Source organism: Gopherus evgoodei, chromosome 4, assembly GCF_007399415.2.
Source record: "Gopherus evgoodei ecotype Sinaloan lineage chromosome 4, rGopEvg1_v1.p, whole genome shotgun sequence".
Classification (NCBI taxonomy): domain Eukaryota; kingdom Metazoa; phylum Chordata; order Testudines; family Testudinidae; genus Gopherus; species Gopherus evgoodei.
The window spans coordinates 69,128,104-69,144,805 of NC_044325.1; the positions used below are offsets into that span (position 1 = coordinate 69,128,104).

At 40.3% G+C, this 16,702-nt stretch overlaps 1 protein-coding gene across 8 annotated transcripts in view; it reads right to left on the reverse strand.

Moving 5' to 3' along the window:
• SIPA1L1 (signal induced proliferation associated 1 like 1) overlaps window positions 1-16,702 on the reverse strand; it is a 406,115-nt gene that overhangs the window by 61,225 nt on the left and 328,188 nt on the right. For all 8 annotated transcript variants that reach the window (XM_030559663.1, XM_030559661.1, XM_030559662.1 and 5 more), the window contains 4 exons: window positions 13,588-13,691; window positions 11,609-11,766; window positions 6,928-7,504; window positions 5,478-5,752 (listed from right to left, as the gene is read on the reverse strand). In XM_030559663.1, the coding sequence (XP_030415523.1) occupies window positions 5,478-5,752; window positions 6,928-7,504; window positions 11,609-11,766; window positions 13,588-13,691 (1,114 nt within the window). The remainder of the gene's footprint in view (window positions 1-5,477; window positions 5,753-6,927; window positions 7,505-11,608; window positions 11,767-13,587; window positions 13,692-16,702) is intronic.

Consider the following 16,702-nt stretch of genomic DNA (forward strand, 5'->3'; position numbering starts at 1 on the left):
CTTAGGGCCTGCACTTATAGACTTTTGCTGTCCTGCCCTGAGCCCCTAACTGCTTGCTAACTACCCTGAGGGCTGGGGCTAATAGACCCCTTGCTGCTCTGCCATAACTGCAGGCCAGAGCCCCTAACTGTTGGTGTCTCGCCCTGCCTGAGGGCCAGGGTTCACATAGACTCGTTATTGCTCAGGCCAGCTCAAATGGTCTGACAGCTAATTCACCCCTAACTGACTGTCGTGGTACGGGTGCAACAGCAACAAGGTGTGGTCTCCCTCAGAGGTAGATCAGGAGGGACGGCCACACACTTTTACGTTTGCATATTTAAGTTAGAAACTCTTTGAGATAGAAATGACTTACTAAGGGCTTGGCTATATTGGCACTTTATACTGCAATAAAGCTTCCCAGAGTGCTCTACCTTACTCCCCATCCACACTGGCAAGGCATATAGAGCGCTCTGACTCCCTGGCTAAAGCGCTCCTGGTACTCCATCTCCACGAGAGGGATAACGGCTGTTGCGTATTGGCTGAGATGCCCCAGGGCCAGTGTGAACGAGGAGTTACATTACAGCATTCTTACTGACCTCTGGAAAAGTCCCATTATCCCCTTAAGTTAAGTAGCCTCTCTTCTCTTTGTTGTGAAATTGGCTGAGGAATGCAGCAGTGCCTTTTCAGAGCTCCGTTTCAGACAGCAGCTGCTTATCTGCAACTGGGCAAAGCAAACGTTTACTGAGTGAGTGAGAGGCAGGGGGGCTAGGGGGATCTGAACTTACAAGATAGCATGCTGACACACTCTCAGCACTCCAAAAACCCACTCCCTCTCTAACCCCATATACAAATAACACACTCCGCCCTATCGCTCTCATTTGAAAAGCATGTTGCAGCCACTTGAATGCTGGGATAGCTGCCCATAATCCACCGCTCTCAATGCCGCTGCAAATGTGGCCATGCCAGTGCGCTTGCAGCTGTCAGTGTGGACAGACTGGAGCGCTTTCCTTAGTGCGCTCTCTGAAGGCTGGTTTAACCCAAAGCGCTCTACAGGTGCAAGTGTAACCATGTACAGCATCTAGAAGAATGGGTCTCCTTCAATTAGGGGCTTTAGATATTACTGTACTACAAATCATAAGTTATCTCCTGGATTATGCAGAAAAGGAAATTTGACTTTGGCAAACTTATTGCTAGAAATAAATGTCTTTGTGCAAAGATTTAACTTTAGTCTTTAATGGTATATTTATTATTCAATATTTAAGAAAATGTATAAATGTAACAATTGTGACAAAGTTCCTCCTCTACCTTGGTGGGTCCTGCGCTTATTGGTGGATTTGCTCGTCTCACAGATTTACCCTGTGGGTCAGGAAACAGCCCAGAGACCTTCTCCTCTGGTAGAAGCCACAGTCCAGGTCAATTCCTCCTGTGTTTGATCAGGAGTTGGGAGGGTTGGTGGGAACCCGGGCCCACCCTCTACTCCGGGTTCCAGCCTAGGGCCCTGTGGACTGCAGCTGTCTAAAGTGCCTCCTATTAACAGCTGCATGACAGCTACACCTCCCTGGGCTACTTCCCCATGGCCTCTTCCCAACACCTTCTTTGTCCTCATCACAGGACCTTTCTCCTGATGTCTGATAACGCTTGTACTTCTCAGTCCTCCAGCAGTATGTCTACTCACTCTTCGCTTCTTGCACACCTCTTGTTCCCAGTTCCTCACACACACTTCCTCTCCTCTAGCTCCTTGGCTCCCTTTGGCCTGACTGGAGTGAGCCTTTTTATAGCATCAGAGGGGCCTTAATTACAGTCAGGTGCTTAACTGTTCACCTGACTCTTAGCAGGTTAATTGGAGTCAGGTGTTCTCATTAGCCTGGAGCAGCCCCTGCTCTGGTCACTCAGGGAACAGAAAACTGCGTATCCAGTGGCCAGTATATCTCCCTTCTACTACTCTGCTGTTCCCAAGTGGCCTGGGTCTATCACACAATTATAATTTTTTTGGATGCAGTAGGCAGGAGTAGGAATTGGCATTCAGGAGTTTATAACTGAGTAATAAGCTATTTATGATCTTTGACCCAAAACAATAACAAAACCACTGACACTAGGGTGAGTATTTTGAAAACTACTATGACAGCTTTTCCTACTGTGATTTTGGCCAGACTGAGGGTATGTCTACACTACGAGATTATTCCGATTTACATAAACTGGTTTTGTAAAACAGACTGTATAATGTCGAGTGCACGCGGCCACACTAAGCACATTAATTCGGTGGTGTGCATCCATGTACCGAGGCTAGCGTCAATTTCTGGAGCATTGCACTGTGGGTAGCTATCCCATAGTTCCTGCAGTCTCCCCCGCCCACTGGAATTCTGGGTTGAGATCCCAATGCATGATGGGGCCAAAACAGTGTCACAGGTGATTCTGGGTAAATGTCATCACTCAATCCTTCCTCCGTGAAAGCAACAGCAGACAATCATTTTGCGCCCTTTTTCCCTGGACTGCCCTGGCAGACGGCATAGCATGGCAACCATGGAGCCTGTTTTGCCTTTTTTCACTGTCATCGTATGTGTACTGGATGCTGCTGACAGAGGCAGTACTGCAGTGCTACACAGCAGCATTAATTTGCCTTTGCAAGGTAGCAGAGATGGTTACCATCCCTATTGCACCATCTGCCACTGTAAATTGTCGATGACAGCTATCGATCATTTTGTACCGTCTGCTGCTCTCATGGGTGCTCCTGGCTGGCCTCACTGAGGTCGGCCGGGGGCGCATAGACAAAAATGGGAATGACTCCCCGGGTCATTCCCTTCTTTATGTTTTGTCTAAAAATAGAGTGTCAGTCCTGCCTAGAACATGGGGAAAATCTACTAGAGAGCCAGAGAGCTAAGCCGCTCCGGATCAGAGCCCCAGAGATCCCGCAGAAATGATGAGCTGCATGCCATTCTAGTGGGTGCCCCTGCAACAACCCCACCCATTGCTTCCCTCCTCCCACACCCCTCCTGGGCTACCGTGGCAGTATCCCCCTATTTGTGTGATGAAGTAATAAAGAATGCAGGAATAAGAAACACTGACTTTTTAGCGAGATAAAATGAAGGGGAGGCAGCCTCCAGCTGCTATGATAGTCCAGGCAGGACATTAAAGGGTGAGGGGGAGAGGGGTACAGCCTCCCGCTGCTATGATAGTCCAGGGAGTACAGAATCTTTTCTTTAGACACGAAAGGGTGTGTGTGTGGGGGGGGGCGCTGATGGACCTCAGGCTCCAGCTGCTATGATGAGGATGGTTACCCAGCATTTTGTACCGTCTGCCAGGAATGACAGAGAGTCATTCCCATTTTTTACCCAGGCGCCCCTGGCCGACCTCACTGAGGCCAGCCAGGAGCACTCACGGGATGATGACCGTTTTCCACCATTTGTACTGTCTGCCAACAGGAAAGGAAGGGGAGGGGATACTGCTTTTCAGTGCCGCAGCACCGCATCTACCAGCAGCATACAGTAGACATATGGTGACATTGAAAAATGGCAAGAAACAATTTTTTCCCCTTTTCTTTCACGGGCGGGGAGAGGGGGTAAATGATGAGATATACCCTGAACCACCCCGGACAATGTTTTTGACCCGACAGGCATTAGGAGATCAGCCAAGAATGCAAATGCTTTTTGGGGACTGTGGGATAGCAGGACTCCTCAGTCCCCCCTCCCTCCCTCCATGAGCGTCCATTTGATTCTTTGGCTTTCTGTTACGCTTGTCACGCAGCACTGTGCTGAGTCCCTGCTGTGGCCTCTGTCTATCATAGCCTGGAGATTTTTTCAAATGCTTTATCATTTCATCTTCTGTAACGGAGCTCTGATAGAACAGATTTGTCTCCCCATACAGCGATCAGATCCAGTGTCTCCCGCACGGTCCATGCTGGAGCTCCTTCTGGATTTGGGCTACCCGTGCTGATCAGAGCTCCACGCTGGGCAAACAGGAAATGAAATTCAAAAGTTCGCGGGGCTTTTCCTATCTACCTGGCCAGTGCATCTGAGTTCAGATTGCTTTCCAGAGTGGTCACAATGGTGCACTGTGGGATACCGCCCGGAGGCCAATACCGTCCATTTGCGGCCACACTAATCCTAATCTGACATGGCAATACCGATTTCAGTGCTACTCCTCTCGTCAGGGAGTAGTACAGAAACTGGTTTAAAGAGCCCTTTATATTGATATAAAGGGTCTCATTGTGTGGATGGGTGCAGGGTTAAATCGGTTTAATGCTGCTAAATTCGGTTTTAATGCGTAGTGTAGACCAGGCCTGAAGCTAAGCCTACTTTTAGCTGTGCTTAATTTAATTCAGCCAAAATATTTGAAATAAGTGGGATCTGTGCTAGAATTTTATGTTCTAATCTTTTTGCCATGGTTGCAGCTGGACTTGTCATTTGCTGATCCTGCCTGATACTGTTGTTTTTATGGCAACTCTAAAAGATTAAAAACAAAAGTGGGCTTTTTACAATAAGGACTCCTATCTAACTTGCAGGTGGTCTCCTTTGTTATGACAGATGTTCACATCTCAAAATAATAATAATCTCACAAATCACTGTAACAGTACCTCCTCAAAAAGAACATTTGTACATTTGATTCGTGTACTTGGTTTTCTTCTAACCAAATTTAGCACAAACTTGAGCTGACAGTGGGCAAGTTCAGGCTATATAGGTTCCTTCTCTCATATTTAAATACTGTTCATGAGGAATTAATACATGGTATTTGAGAGATGGGAATCAGATGCAGTGATATGACTGAAAAGAGAAACAATAAAAATGATAAACAGATTGGGAAAATAGAGCTCTAAGAAAAGATGAAGGAAATTGGGAATGTTTAATTTAGCATGAAAACCACAAGACAAGAGTGTATCCATGATCAAAAGCTACATTTAAAAGCTATAAAAGCAATAAAAAAGTTGACAGCTTGGAACTCAGCAAGGGTTGAGAGTACTGTGGAATTAGCAAACTCAGCCACTGAGGAGACAGTCTCAATCTGCAGCAAATTCCCTGACCAGTACATACACAGATTGATAGGCTCCAGTCACATGTAGCCTTGCTTGGTTGGAAGGCATTGGGGAAAAGGATCCATAGGAATTAAAAGATCTCTGTGAATGGAAGGAAAATTAACTAGTATTTTTGATGCATCATAAATGTACAGTTGCCAGTTCAGAGATATTTGATCTCCACAAGGTGTTTGTGGGAGTTTGAAGGATACGTTGAGAGAATTATGATTTTTACTAAACTACTGTACACACAGTAGATATTTTGTGGAGCTGAAGTGTAAATTTAGACAGCGTGCCCCCTTTTGCAGCTTGTTTCAGTTGACAATATGGGATGCTGTAACCTAATTCTTTTATAAATCTTTACACAGGCCGGAATTTATTCCAATGTCAAAGTACTAAGGGGGAAAAGTTTTACATTTTTAAAACAAAATAAACTTCTTGCCCAAAGGTAGCTCTAGATGGCATTAATTCTCATTCTGTCACCTCACAATACCTGCGTGGAGTGCAGTCCTCATGGGGAGGAATGATGACAACCTTCACGGTTACTGATGTTCTCAGCAGGTCAATCATTTGCTCATGGCTTAGAGTGGCTACAGCCACTTTGCAGATCTCCACTAGCCGGCTGCCCTGTAGTAATCCTGCCTGCCAAGCATAGCCATAGGGCTCAACATCTGCCACAATGCCTTCATAGTTCACATGGAAACCAAGCTGACCCAATCCATTCCTACGTAAAGTCATCTCCGTGGTCTCACAGCCCTTTGTCACAAACTGAGAATTGAAATGAAGAGGAAAGAGTGATTAGTGTAATGAATTACATTCTGAGAGGGCTATAATTCTGGGTTTTACAGCCACAGTCCAAGATGAGGTATGGGGAGAGGGAACAGAAGTACTTTGTCCCAAGGAAAATTCCCACTGCTATGTACGATACCAGTTCAAACAAATCCTTTACTCAAGATGGATATTTAAGATAGCATCTGGTTGCACAGAATTAACTATTGGTATTGTAGTTCTGCCTTAAAATTCCACTTATTTCATAGGAACATTAAAGGAATGTGGCAGGACATAACAGGTAAGTGTGGGGGACGTACACAAGCACCTGTATTTCATCTTTCATTTAAAATTTTACATTTTTACTAGGTCTGTGGATATTTCACAGAACTACCATTTCTCCATTTTTCAGTACAAGAGTTTGATGGCGTGCAACTACCCAATTTAGCGGAACTGGAACCTTACGCCACTCTCAACTGACACCAGGTTAAATAGAGGTTCTAAATGCTTCAACCAATGGCATGTGTCTCTCCTTCCTTCCTGTTTATTCTACAATTGCTATTTTTGACATAGTGGAGAACACAGCTGCTAAATATACTGCTTTCCTTCATGACACAGCTGGACAAATAGTGAAGATGGACAGACATTTTCTAGACAAATAACAACAATGCAATGAATTGTTTATTTTACTTTATTACTATTATTATTTGTATTGAGATAGCATCTAGAGGCCTCAATCGAGATTGGGGCCTGATTTGCTAGGCACTGTCCAGACATATAGTAAGGCAACTCCTACTCAAACTTCATTTGAGATGAAATATAACATGAAATATGACAGAAAAAGGAGGAAACAAGAGAAACAGATAAGATCATTTGACTAGACAGGTATTTACTGTACAACCTGATGGTTCCGGAAGGTACCAACTTTTTTCTCATTTTTTTAAACAATATCAGCTACTCCTGACTAATGCAAAACAACCAACAATGGCTGGCTATTTTCTGGTACATGTCAAAGTAGAGGGGTGTGTGTGGGGAGAACAGAGAGAAAGGGGCAGAGAGAAAGAAAACGGGAATTGGCCTTGCAGAATTAACTAATTAGCAAACAACTATTGCAAGCACTGTAATTCATTTGTTACTAAAGTCCAAATTTTAATTTAGAAAAAAAAATGTCTAACCTCCAGCCTTTTTACGACCTCTTTGATATCATCGGAGCTGTTGATAAAGCTCTCCACAGAAACACATTCACCCCTGTCATAGAAGAGTTTGATGCTTGTGTCGGTTGAAGTCCACCCTATCACATCTCTGCAGGAACAATTGAACACCACACTCTTTGTATCCTGCTCAATGAGAACTACAAACTCATTAGATACACCCAAGAGACAGTCTATTTCCATACTCTTGCAATAGTCCTTTGCATGGACACTCCACACAATGGCACCAGAACTATGGAGCTCTGCTCCTGGATAAGGTTTGGACTTTTCCTTCTTTTTTGAGGCTAGTGAAATGAAGGGGAACTTGCCAGATGGGTCAATGGGTGTATTGGTGACATTCTTTTCTGCTAGGTCTTTCAAGTACTCTTGGCGAGTCCTGGTGGCCATGGCACGGAACTTCTCGGATTTATGAGCAGCATTCTCTGCATTAATCACTTTGGCCAGTAAGAAGTCCCTGAACACATTTGATTTAGGAAAGGTAACACCTTTTGGGATTGGTGGTCCAAACGATGGTACATCTCTGGATCTTGTCACAGCAACACTAGAAGAAATACAGAAATGAAGAAGCGATGTGTCAACATTTTAATTTCTCTTTAGCAGTTTATGGGATCTAGAGAATGCATAGGCATGCCCTCCTCAGGCCACACACTGATTTTTTAACAGACATACACTGCGCAAAAGAAAGGGCTGCTTGATTCACCAGAGACACAAAGTATCTGCACTTACACACAGACAATTTTTTTTTTTACTTTGCTAGTTTCTCAGTAATGTATAAATCTGAGTACTTTATTTGTGGGGGAAGGTTTGAGAGGTAAATAATCACTCACTCTTCTTAATGCTCTCAATTGCCTTGCTGAAAAAGAATAATCTAACTACTAAATGCTCTGTTGCATATAATGTGCAAAATTTTCACAATACCCCACATTTGAAACCCACACAAAACTCTGCATTTGCATGTTTACTTCAAGGACAATTATATGCAAAAACAATCATCATGCTAACTTGAGAATGTGGCCAATATAATATATTGTAATATATGTTAATAACAACACAATTAAAATGTTAATAGCCATGTATTTTTTGGTAAGTCCCATATATTCAATTTCTTGTAAATCAATGCTGTGGGGGCATATATTAATATATAACATTCTCGGAGTGGTACATGACCTCACCTATGAGGTGAAGGGGAACAATTCTGGCTCCTGTACTTATTCTTTAATATTTATATTATGGCAATATCTATGATTGCCCATATTGATTAAGACCGATAATTAATTCACTGTAAACCATTCTTAGTTTTATTTTTAGCCAAACTAACACACTCGATGTTTTCATTTAGATATACTAACTCAAATTTTCTTACTTGAGTATGAACAAAAATGTGGGTATATAATCTATATGCACAATCACCATGATTGGATGCACTATTTTAAAAACGATGGTCTGTTTTCTTTAAGGTCAGAACTTCTCTGTGGCAGTAGGAAAAAAGCTATCTTCTTAACCAGTTATTCATGATAGGTGAACTACTTGGACCAAATCTGACTATCCTAAACTCGTGCTCAACTTATCCCTTGAACAGAAAAGTTACTTTTGTATGGTTTATGAAGACCCTCTCTTCCCAGTTACACCCTTTTTTTTTTCCCTTTTTTTTTTTTTTTTTTTTTTTGAGGGGGAAAGGAAGCAGAGGGAGGATGGGATGCATGCTCTTCTATGATGGTCAGTTAAAGGAGGTTTACAGAGCTGTTTTACATCAACAGAGAAGCACAATGCAGCTACTGTGTATACCCCAACTTCACTCTCTCTGCTGTTCCCCACATTCCCATTCCACAACCCCAAGCTTCCCCCTCACCTTTCCACCCTCATGTTAATCTGTGCACACACACACCGGTTTCACTCTCTTGTGTTGTCGTCTCCCACCCCATCCCTCGTGTTTGGTACCTCTTTTGCAACAGGTAGTTTTTTCAGAAGAAACATTTAGGATTAATGGTTATATTTGGCATTATTCATAACTGAAAGTTTGTCCTTAACAGGACGGAATTACTCTTATACTAATTAATCTGATGGTTCATTTTGAATACTGGTTGGTGTCACTCTCCCTGGGTAGGCTTCCCCTTCTGAGACAGTCTTACCTACACTTGGCATTCCCTTCAAGCCCCTAGATAGACATGACTTTGCCTTGGTGCCCTCTGTTCTCTTTTCTGGGCAGCAAGTTAAAGCTTATTTGCTGAAGACCCTGGCTCTCTAGTCAGTCTGTCTGTGTGTCAGCATCGCTGCATGCTAACTCTGTGTCTGCATCAGCTTCCATTGTAACAACTTCCCTTTCTGCATCTTTTTAACCACTCATGATCTTTTTCATCTCAGCCTTAGGAAGAGAAAAGCATCTTAATCCAGATGGAGCCAGCAAGGTAGCTTCTTCTCAGATTGATGGCCCAGCTATTGTTGACTTAATTCCTTTGAAGCACATATCTCAGAGGATGATTTATCTCTGACATTGTTTTACCCTTGGTGGGTTCCTTAACAACCATCCTTTACAATGTCCTTTGATTTAACTCTATGCACTCAGTCAGTCAGCAATATAAAATTGAACAGGGAAACCAAGTCATACATAATATTCCTAGGAAACTATACTGACATTTTACCAGTTTGTCACAGTTGGTAGATTGGTTAGATAAGAACAAAAATGCTCTCTGACCTGACCTCTGATCTGAACCAGCAAAGTGTAATCAGAAAACAAATATTCAGTATGTTAAAATCTCCATTTCTGTGAAACCCAAAAACAGTGAGATTGATATCACTTTTGAAAAGCCATCTTTGATCATAAAGTTTGCTTTGTAATTTCATTGTCTAGTAACTGATATTCAAATACACAAATGATCAGATCTTCCTTGGAGGGAATAACAACATACCAGAAATCACTCAGCAGGGACACTCAAATGGTGCAGTCATTGGGCTCTCAGTCATCTCCAGTGGTTCTGGAGGGTCTTTTTATTAGCAGACAGGTGGTCTATGAGTTAAGTTCAATCATTGCATACAATGAAAAGCTACTAGTGACATTTTGCAGGGTTACGTTTTCCAGCATCATGAACTGCAAGGATAAGAATTTTTACTATAAAGTTATCAATGCAGCTGTTTTAGAAGGTGAATGTGATAATGAAACAAGTACTCTATTAGAGTGTTTATCCTTGAAGGGAGCGAGAAACACTGTGCAAAATGGTGCCCATGCCTGCTTCTTTTATATGATGTTCAATGTAAGATCTAGCACCATCTTATGCTGTATGGCAGGGATCGGCAACCTTTGGCATGCGGCCCATCATGGTAAGCCCCTGGCTGGCCAGGACGGTTTGTTTGCCTGCAGCATCTGCAGGTTTGGCTGATCATGGCTCCCACTGGCTGTGGTTCACTGCCCCAGGCCAATGGGGGCTGCGTAAAGCGGCATAGCCGAGGGATGTGCTGGTCCCTGTTTCCTGCAGTCCCTATTGGTCTGAGGCGGCAAACCGCAGCCAGAGGGAGCTGTGATCGGCCCAACCTGTGGATGCTGCAGGTAAACAAACCATCCCAGCCCGCCAGGGGCTTACCCTGACGGGCTGTGTGCCAAAGGTTGCTGATCCCTGTTATATGGCTTTTTGTTTCACCTAGAATTTATGAACCTATGAAATTGTTCCAAATAATCCAGTGGAGAAAAAGTCAAACTTACTCTGAGAGGTTTCCTATTAAAACTTTTCAGAACTGAACTGTATAAATATGGATCAAGTATTTGTACTGGAAAACCCATCAATGAAGGATTTTAAGCCCATGGAAGGCACATGAAACACAAAGGTCCTGATCCTGCAAGTTACTATGCATGGGAAGACTCCTATATCTGAAAGGAAGTGGCTTGCTTACTTTTTAATCTTCAAACTACATTTCTGTACAGAAGCCAATTGTGCAATAATAATACGGTTTCAGACAGAAAATGTAACTCAGTTTCTTCTTTCTGCAGATCTGGCCACCCTTCTTCAATGGCTTCACTGAAGTGGCAGCATGAACTCAGATTCCTGAGTCTTCTCCACAAAAAGCAGCAAACCCATTATGAGTTATCAACAAAAATCTGTATTTTTACTAGACTACAAATATTAAGAATACCATCAAATGATACCAAAAAGTTTTCTTTCTACATATAGATTAGTTACCTAATCTTAAAAAATTTAGCATAAAATCCATTTTCAATACAAAGATTTAATGAGCACAAATACATTAAATACTGATTGATACACTGCTAATTCAATTAATCTGGAAGCCTCAGAAATTTTTCAAAAGTGTAAGACTAATTTCAAAACTGCACCACCGTTTTTAAACCTTATGTTTAAAAAGATATAATGATCCCAGAACTCAGGATCTAAGCAGTAATGAAAGAAATCCTTATTTTACATGTTCAAATGCACCCATTTAGGCACCATTTTTAGCAGCTTGTTTCCTGAAAATGTCAATGTGCCCACCTGTACCTATTCTAGTTTGTGATGTTAATAATGTTCTCTAGCTTTCAACATCCGGAAAACTGTTTCCTTAAAGGAAGCAATAAAGTGTGTTCCATTTAAGAATGCAAAAATTTGCTAAACCTCGACATATGTCAATATTTCCTTTTTGCTGTTAACCTGGTAATAGCTACCTGTAACAGATGTTGTCAGTGCAGGGGTTGTGCACTCTTACAATGACAAAGACGTGCTGGAAGTGAGAACGAATGTTCTTTGGGCTGAATGGCTGTGCGCCAGTTTCCTGGAAAACAATCGTCACAATATCGTTTCCAATATGCCGTTTTCTCAGGAGCTAAAAAAAAATTTAAAAAAGATGACGACAATGGAAATCTCAGAGCATAGGTTAAAATGCACCAATCTTTTCATATTTTTTTCATTTCTCCTACAATTATATTTTTAAATGTCATTACTAATTATGGGATATTTTTGCATAAGCCACACAGCTATTGCCATCATTTTATTCTACAAGTCAATGCAGACATTAATACACAGAATATCTGAGGACTTAAATGAGAAACTTGCCAACATCTGACATATTAGACAAATGCAAGCATCCTGCATTTTCTGTTTCCATAACAACAGTTTTAATTCTATTTTAAACACAATGAAAGGACTATGTATGGGGAAGATTTTAAGTGATTCTAAAATCAAATAAATTGTAATGCAAAGCATGTTATGGTTTAGTTTGTCTACTTTTTGTGTGTGTGAATTCTAACATTATGAGCTGGCAATATTTAGAAGCTGAACAACACTCAATATATAATTATAACAAATTTGAGGTAGGTTAATATTTCTTGTTTAAACTGGTTGACAGTATACATTAATGAATTCTGCAAAAATGTTTTTCTTTTTAAACCCAATACTACGGTCTAAAAATATTTTTCTTCTGCAAAAACAACAGCAACAAAAACTTTTTATAAAACACACAAAAGAACACAAGATCCTAATTGTAATTCTGCAAAACACTCAAATTGGGCATAATATGATGAGAACAAAAATGTTAGTGAGCAGACGAAAGTAAACAAAAGCTCATATTAACTGTGATCTTGTAATAATATCAAAGGTTTCAGGTTTTATTTGTAAAATTAATATACCAACTTCCTAGCCACTTCTGGACTGAAAAGAAGTTGTTTCACAGTGCACAGAATGCTTTAGGAAAGGAAGAGATGATTAAATGTATTCAATTGAAAATGTATAGGTAAGGGGAATTTATGTAGGAGAATGTGATTATCTGCATTTGAAATTGGCCAGGATACTTGAGTTGACATCTCTGCTCTTATAAAAGATGCCAAGGGTGCTTTCATGACTATAAGACCTTGATTTTATGTTTCAATCAAAGGACAGAACCTCAACAGTAAAACATGTCTCCTCTTTCCCACCCCTGCAGCTATCATAACAGGCACTGATTTAATTCTCTCTTTGAGGAGAAAATGCCAACTATTGCATGGCCAAAATAGCTTTCTGAAAACACCTATATAATATATTTTTGTCCTTTAAGGCCTCTCTTCAGAGTATTCAACCAGCCCATCTCTGTTTAGCTTAGCAGTGATACAAGATCTTATAAGAGGTGATTAGATGGTTAAGAGAGCAAAAGAAGTATTGTGTGACTGGGAACTCACACTATTTCCAAAATAGATCAACACCCTTGGGTACACCTATGGACTCCATATCCAGTGGTTCTCAAGCTTTTTCTTTTTGAGCCTTTTCCTCCCCCCAACACACTATAAACATTCAATCTGTTTGCTGAGCATCCTGTGACTGAGTTAGCCAGTTTTATTCCTGACATACATGTAATCCAATATCTTATATTTTTGCGTTGTTTAGACACTGGAGAGTACTTTTTAACAGGCTGGATATAGTGGTTGTCAAATACCACTGCAGTTATTTACTATTTTAAGTACGAAATTATTCACAAAGCTACTCAGCTGACCGTTGACCTAAATTTTTTCCTGTTTATTCACTTTCTTTTAGATCACTCTGTATTCAATACTTCAACAAAGTTAAGTGCTTTCTGCCACTGCTATAGGTGTAATATTCAATTATCATTTGACAATACAACTACTTTATGAGGTGGAGAACAGAGGAATTGTAAATGGTCAAAAGTTCACCCTACCTGTTGCTTGTTGTTAGGAGTGTATGGCAGCATGGTGGAAACATGAAACATGATTTCATAGTCCTTGTAAGTTGTATAGAGAGAGTGAGTTCCTGTTGAATCAGCTGCAATTAGAAATTAATAAAGTGAAAAAACAACACTATCAAGTCCTTAAAAATACTTTCAAACAGGATTGCCACATTGTTATGAAAACCTGCTAGCCCAAGCACAAAACCCATTCATCTTTCTTCTTTACTTTAATAACAATGACATTAACAATGAAAAACTAACCATAATTTACTCACCTGCCAAAATTGTTCACCCAGCAGGCAAGTATAATTTTGCAATGCTACTTTAATACAAGATGCTAGAAAAAACTTGCAAGTAGTAAGGAAATTATGAAATTATTAAGAATCCTGAACTTAATCTGATTGAGCACCAGCATTGTAGGAAATACCACAGGGAACTCTTTAAGAGTATCACATATATAGTTATGAAATATATATTAATGTAATATGTAATATAGTAAAAAGCTAAGTAGATAACTTTCTAATGGTACAGAACATTATTTAGTGTTGCCAAATATGGTCATAAAAATGCCTGATAGCTTTACCTTATGGACAAACATGGGTCTTGCACAGATCACTTGGTGCTCTCTAGATGTTAAGAGGCTTCCAGTGTAATGTCCTGATCTGCATACTCCATCTTACCAAAAGTATTTACAAGAAACTATTAAGGCAGGTAGATAGCCATGTGGTGATGGGAAAATACTGTCAGAATAGTGTCTAACAGACAAAGCAAAGTAGTATGAATAAATGACTTTTTTCAACATGGCAAAAAGGTGAACATTGGGGTGTTTCTTATACGAAGAAGTGTTGTTTAACATGTTCATTAATGATCTTGGGAAAAGACTGAGGTGGCAAAACATGCAGATGACAACATCTTTTAGGTTAATCAAGCCTAAACAGAGCTATACTTCAAAGGGATTTAAAGCAAGATGAATGGATAGCACGATGGCAAATGAAACTCGGTGTTGACATATTCAACAAAGCATATGAAGTAAGGAATTGAAAGAGATCATTTAAAATATCAGTGTATAATGATGCAAGCTTCTAAATTAACTGTAACCAATCAGAAAAAAAGCTCATTGAAAACCTCTGTTCAATGGAGAGTGGCCATCAAAAAAGCAAACATGTTAGCATGCTTAAGGAATAAGAGGGAAAATAACCATGAAAACATTATACTGGCATTATATTAACCAAAGGTATTCTCCCACCTGGAATACTGTGTTCAGTTCTGGCCATCTTATCTCAAAAGAGGTATAGCAAATATAGAAAGGATGCAGAGTCAGGTGACAAAAATGATTAGAAACAGAAAGACAGACCTTTGTATGGAGAGAGATTAGTACAGGTGGGACTGTGTAGTTTAGAAAAGAGAAGAATAAAATGGAATAGGATTGAAGTGTGCAAGTATTGATTGGTCAAGAACAGGTAAACTAGGCACTTCCAATTTCCCTCTCAATGAAAAAGATAATATTCCATTACAAGGCAACATATTTCAAACTGAAAAAAGGAAATATATTTTATATAACATGTAATTAATTTGTGGAACTCATTTCCACAAGTCTATAAATTTAACAGGATTATTTTTTTTCAGAATTGCCAGTGAGCCAGTAAAACCTATTATTGGCACTGCTCTAGTGACCATATCCTTAAACTCATATAGATAATTCACTTCTTTGTTCTCACTCACATTTCTTCTCTCCTGACAGCCCAGAATGCTTTCACCAAAGAACAAAACCAGCCATTTGTAAGACAGTGACAGGCTGTTGACTTCAGAAGAAGAAAGTGTTATTCCAACAAAAAACTACAACTGGGGATCAGGATGGTTTTCACAGATTGTAAAGCCAGAAGGGGCCATTGTGATCAACTAGTCTGACTTCTTCTATAACATAGGTCACAGGATTTCCCCAAATTGACTCCTGTTTGAATCAGAGTATATCTTTTAGATAAACATCCAATTCTGATTTAAAAACTGCCAATGATGGAGAATTCACCACAACCCTTGATAAGGTGTTCCAGTGGTAAATTACTCGAACTGTTAAAAATGTATCATATTTCTAGACTGAATGTATCTAGGTTCAACGTCCACTCACTGGATTTTGTTATACTTTTGGCTGCTAGACTGAAGAGCCCTCTATTATCAAATGTCTGTTTCCCATGTAGGTACTTACACACTGTGACCAAGTCACCCATTAACTTTTTCTTTGATAAGCTAAATAGAATGAGTTTATTGAGTCTTTCTTTATAAGGCTTATTTTCCAGTACCTTAAGCATTCTCATGGCTCTCCTCTGAAGTATCCCCAAACTTCCCAATATCCTTCTTGAACTGGACACTGATATTTCAGAAGCAGTCATACCAGTGCCAAATACAGGGGAGTATATATAACCTCCCTGCAAGATTCCCCTGTATATACATTCAAGGATCACATTAGCCTTTCTGGTCACAGCATCACATTGAGAGCCCATGCTTGGATGATTATCCACCATGACCCCCAAGTCTTTTTCAGAGTCTCTGCTTCCCAGGATAAAGTCCCCCATCCTGTAAGTATGGCCTGCATTCATTCTTCCTAGATGGATGATTTTACATTTCGTCTTATTAAAATGCAAATTGTTCACTTATGTCCAGCTTACCAAGTGATCCAGATTGTTATTATTTTCCACTCCCCCAATCTTTGTATCATCTACAAACTTATCATTAATTGTTTTGCGTTTTCTTCCAGGTCACTGATAAAAATGTTAAATAGCACTGGGCCATAAACCGATTCCAGAAGGATCCCACCAGAAACACTCTCCCTTGACGATTCTATTTACAATTACAATTTGAGACCTGTCAGTCAGTTTTTAATCTCTATAATGTGTGGGTATAATGATTTTGCCGGATTCTAGTTTCTTAATCAAAATGCTGTGTGGTACCAAGTCAAATGCCTTATATAAGTCAACCAAATATAAAATCTCAAAAAAATCAGGGTGGTTTAATAAGATCTGCTTTCCGTAAATCCATCTTGATTGGCCTTTAATTCTTTATTAATCAAGACCAATATAACCAGTTCCATTATTTTGGATCGTCAAGCTGA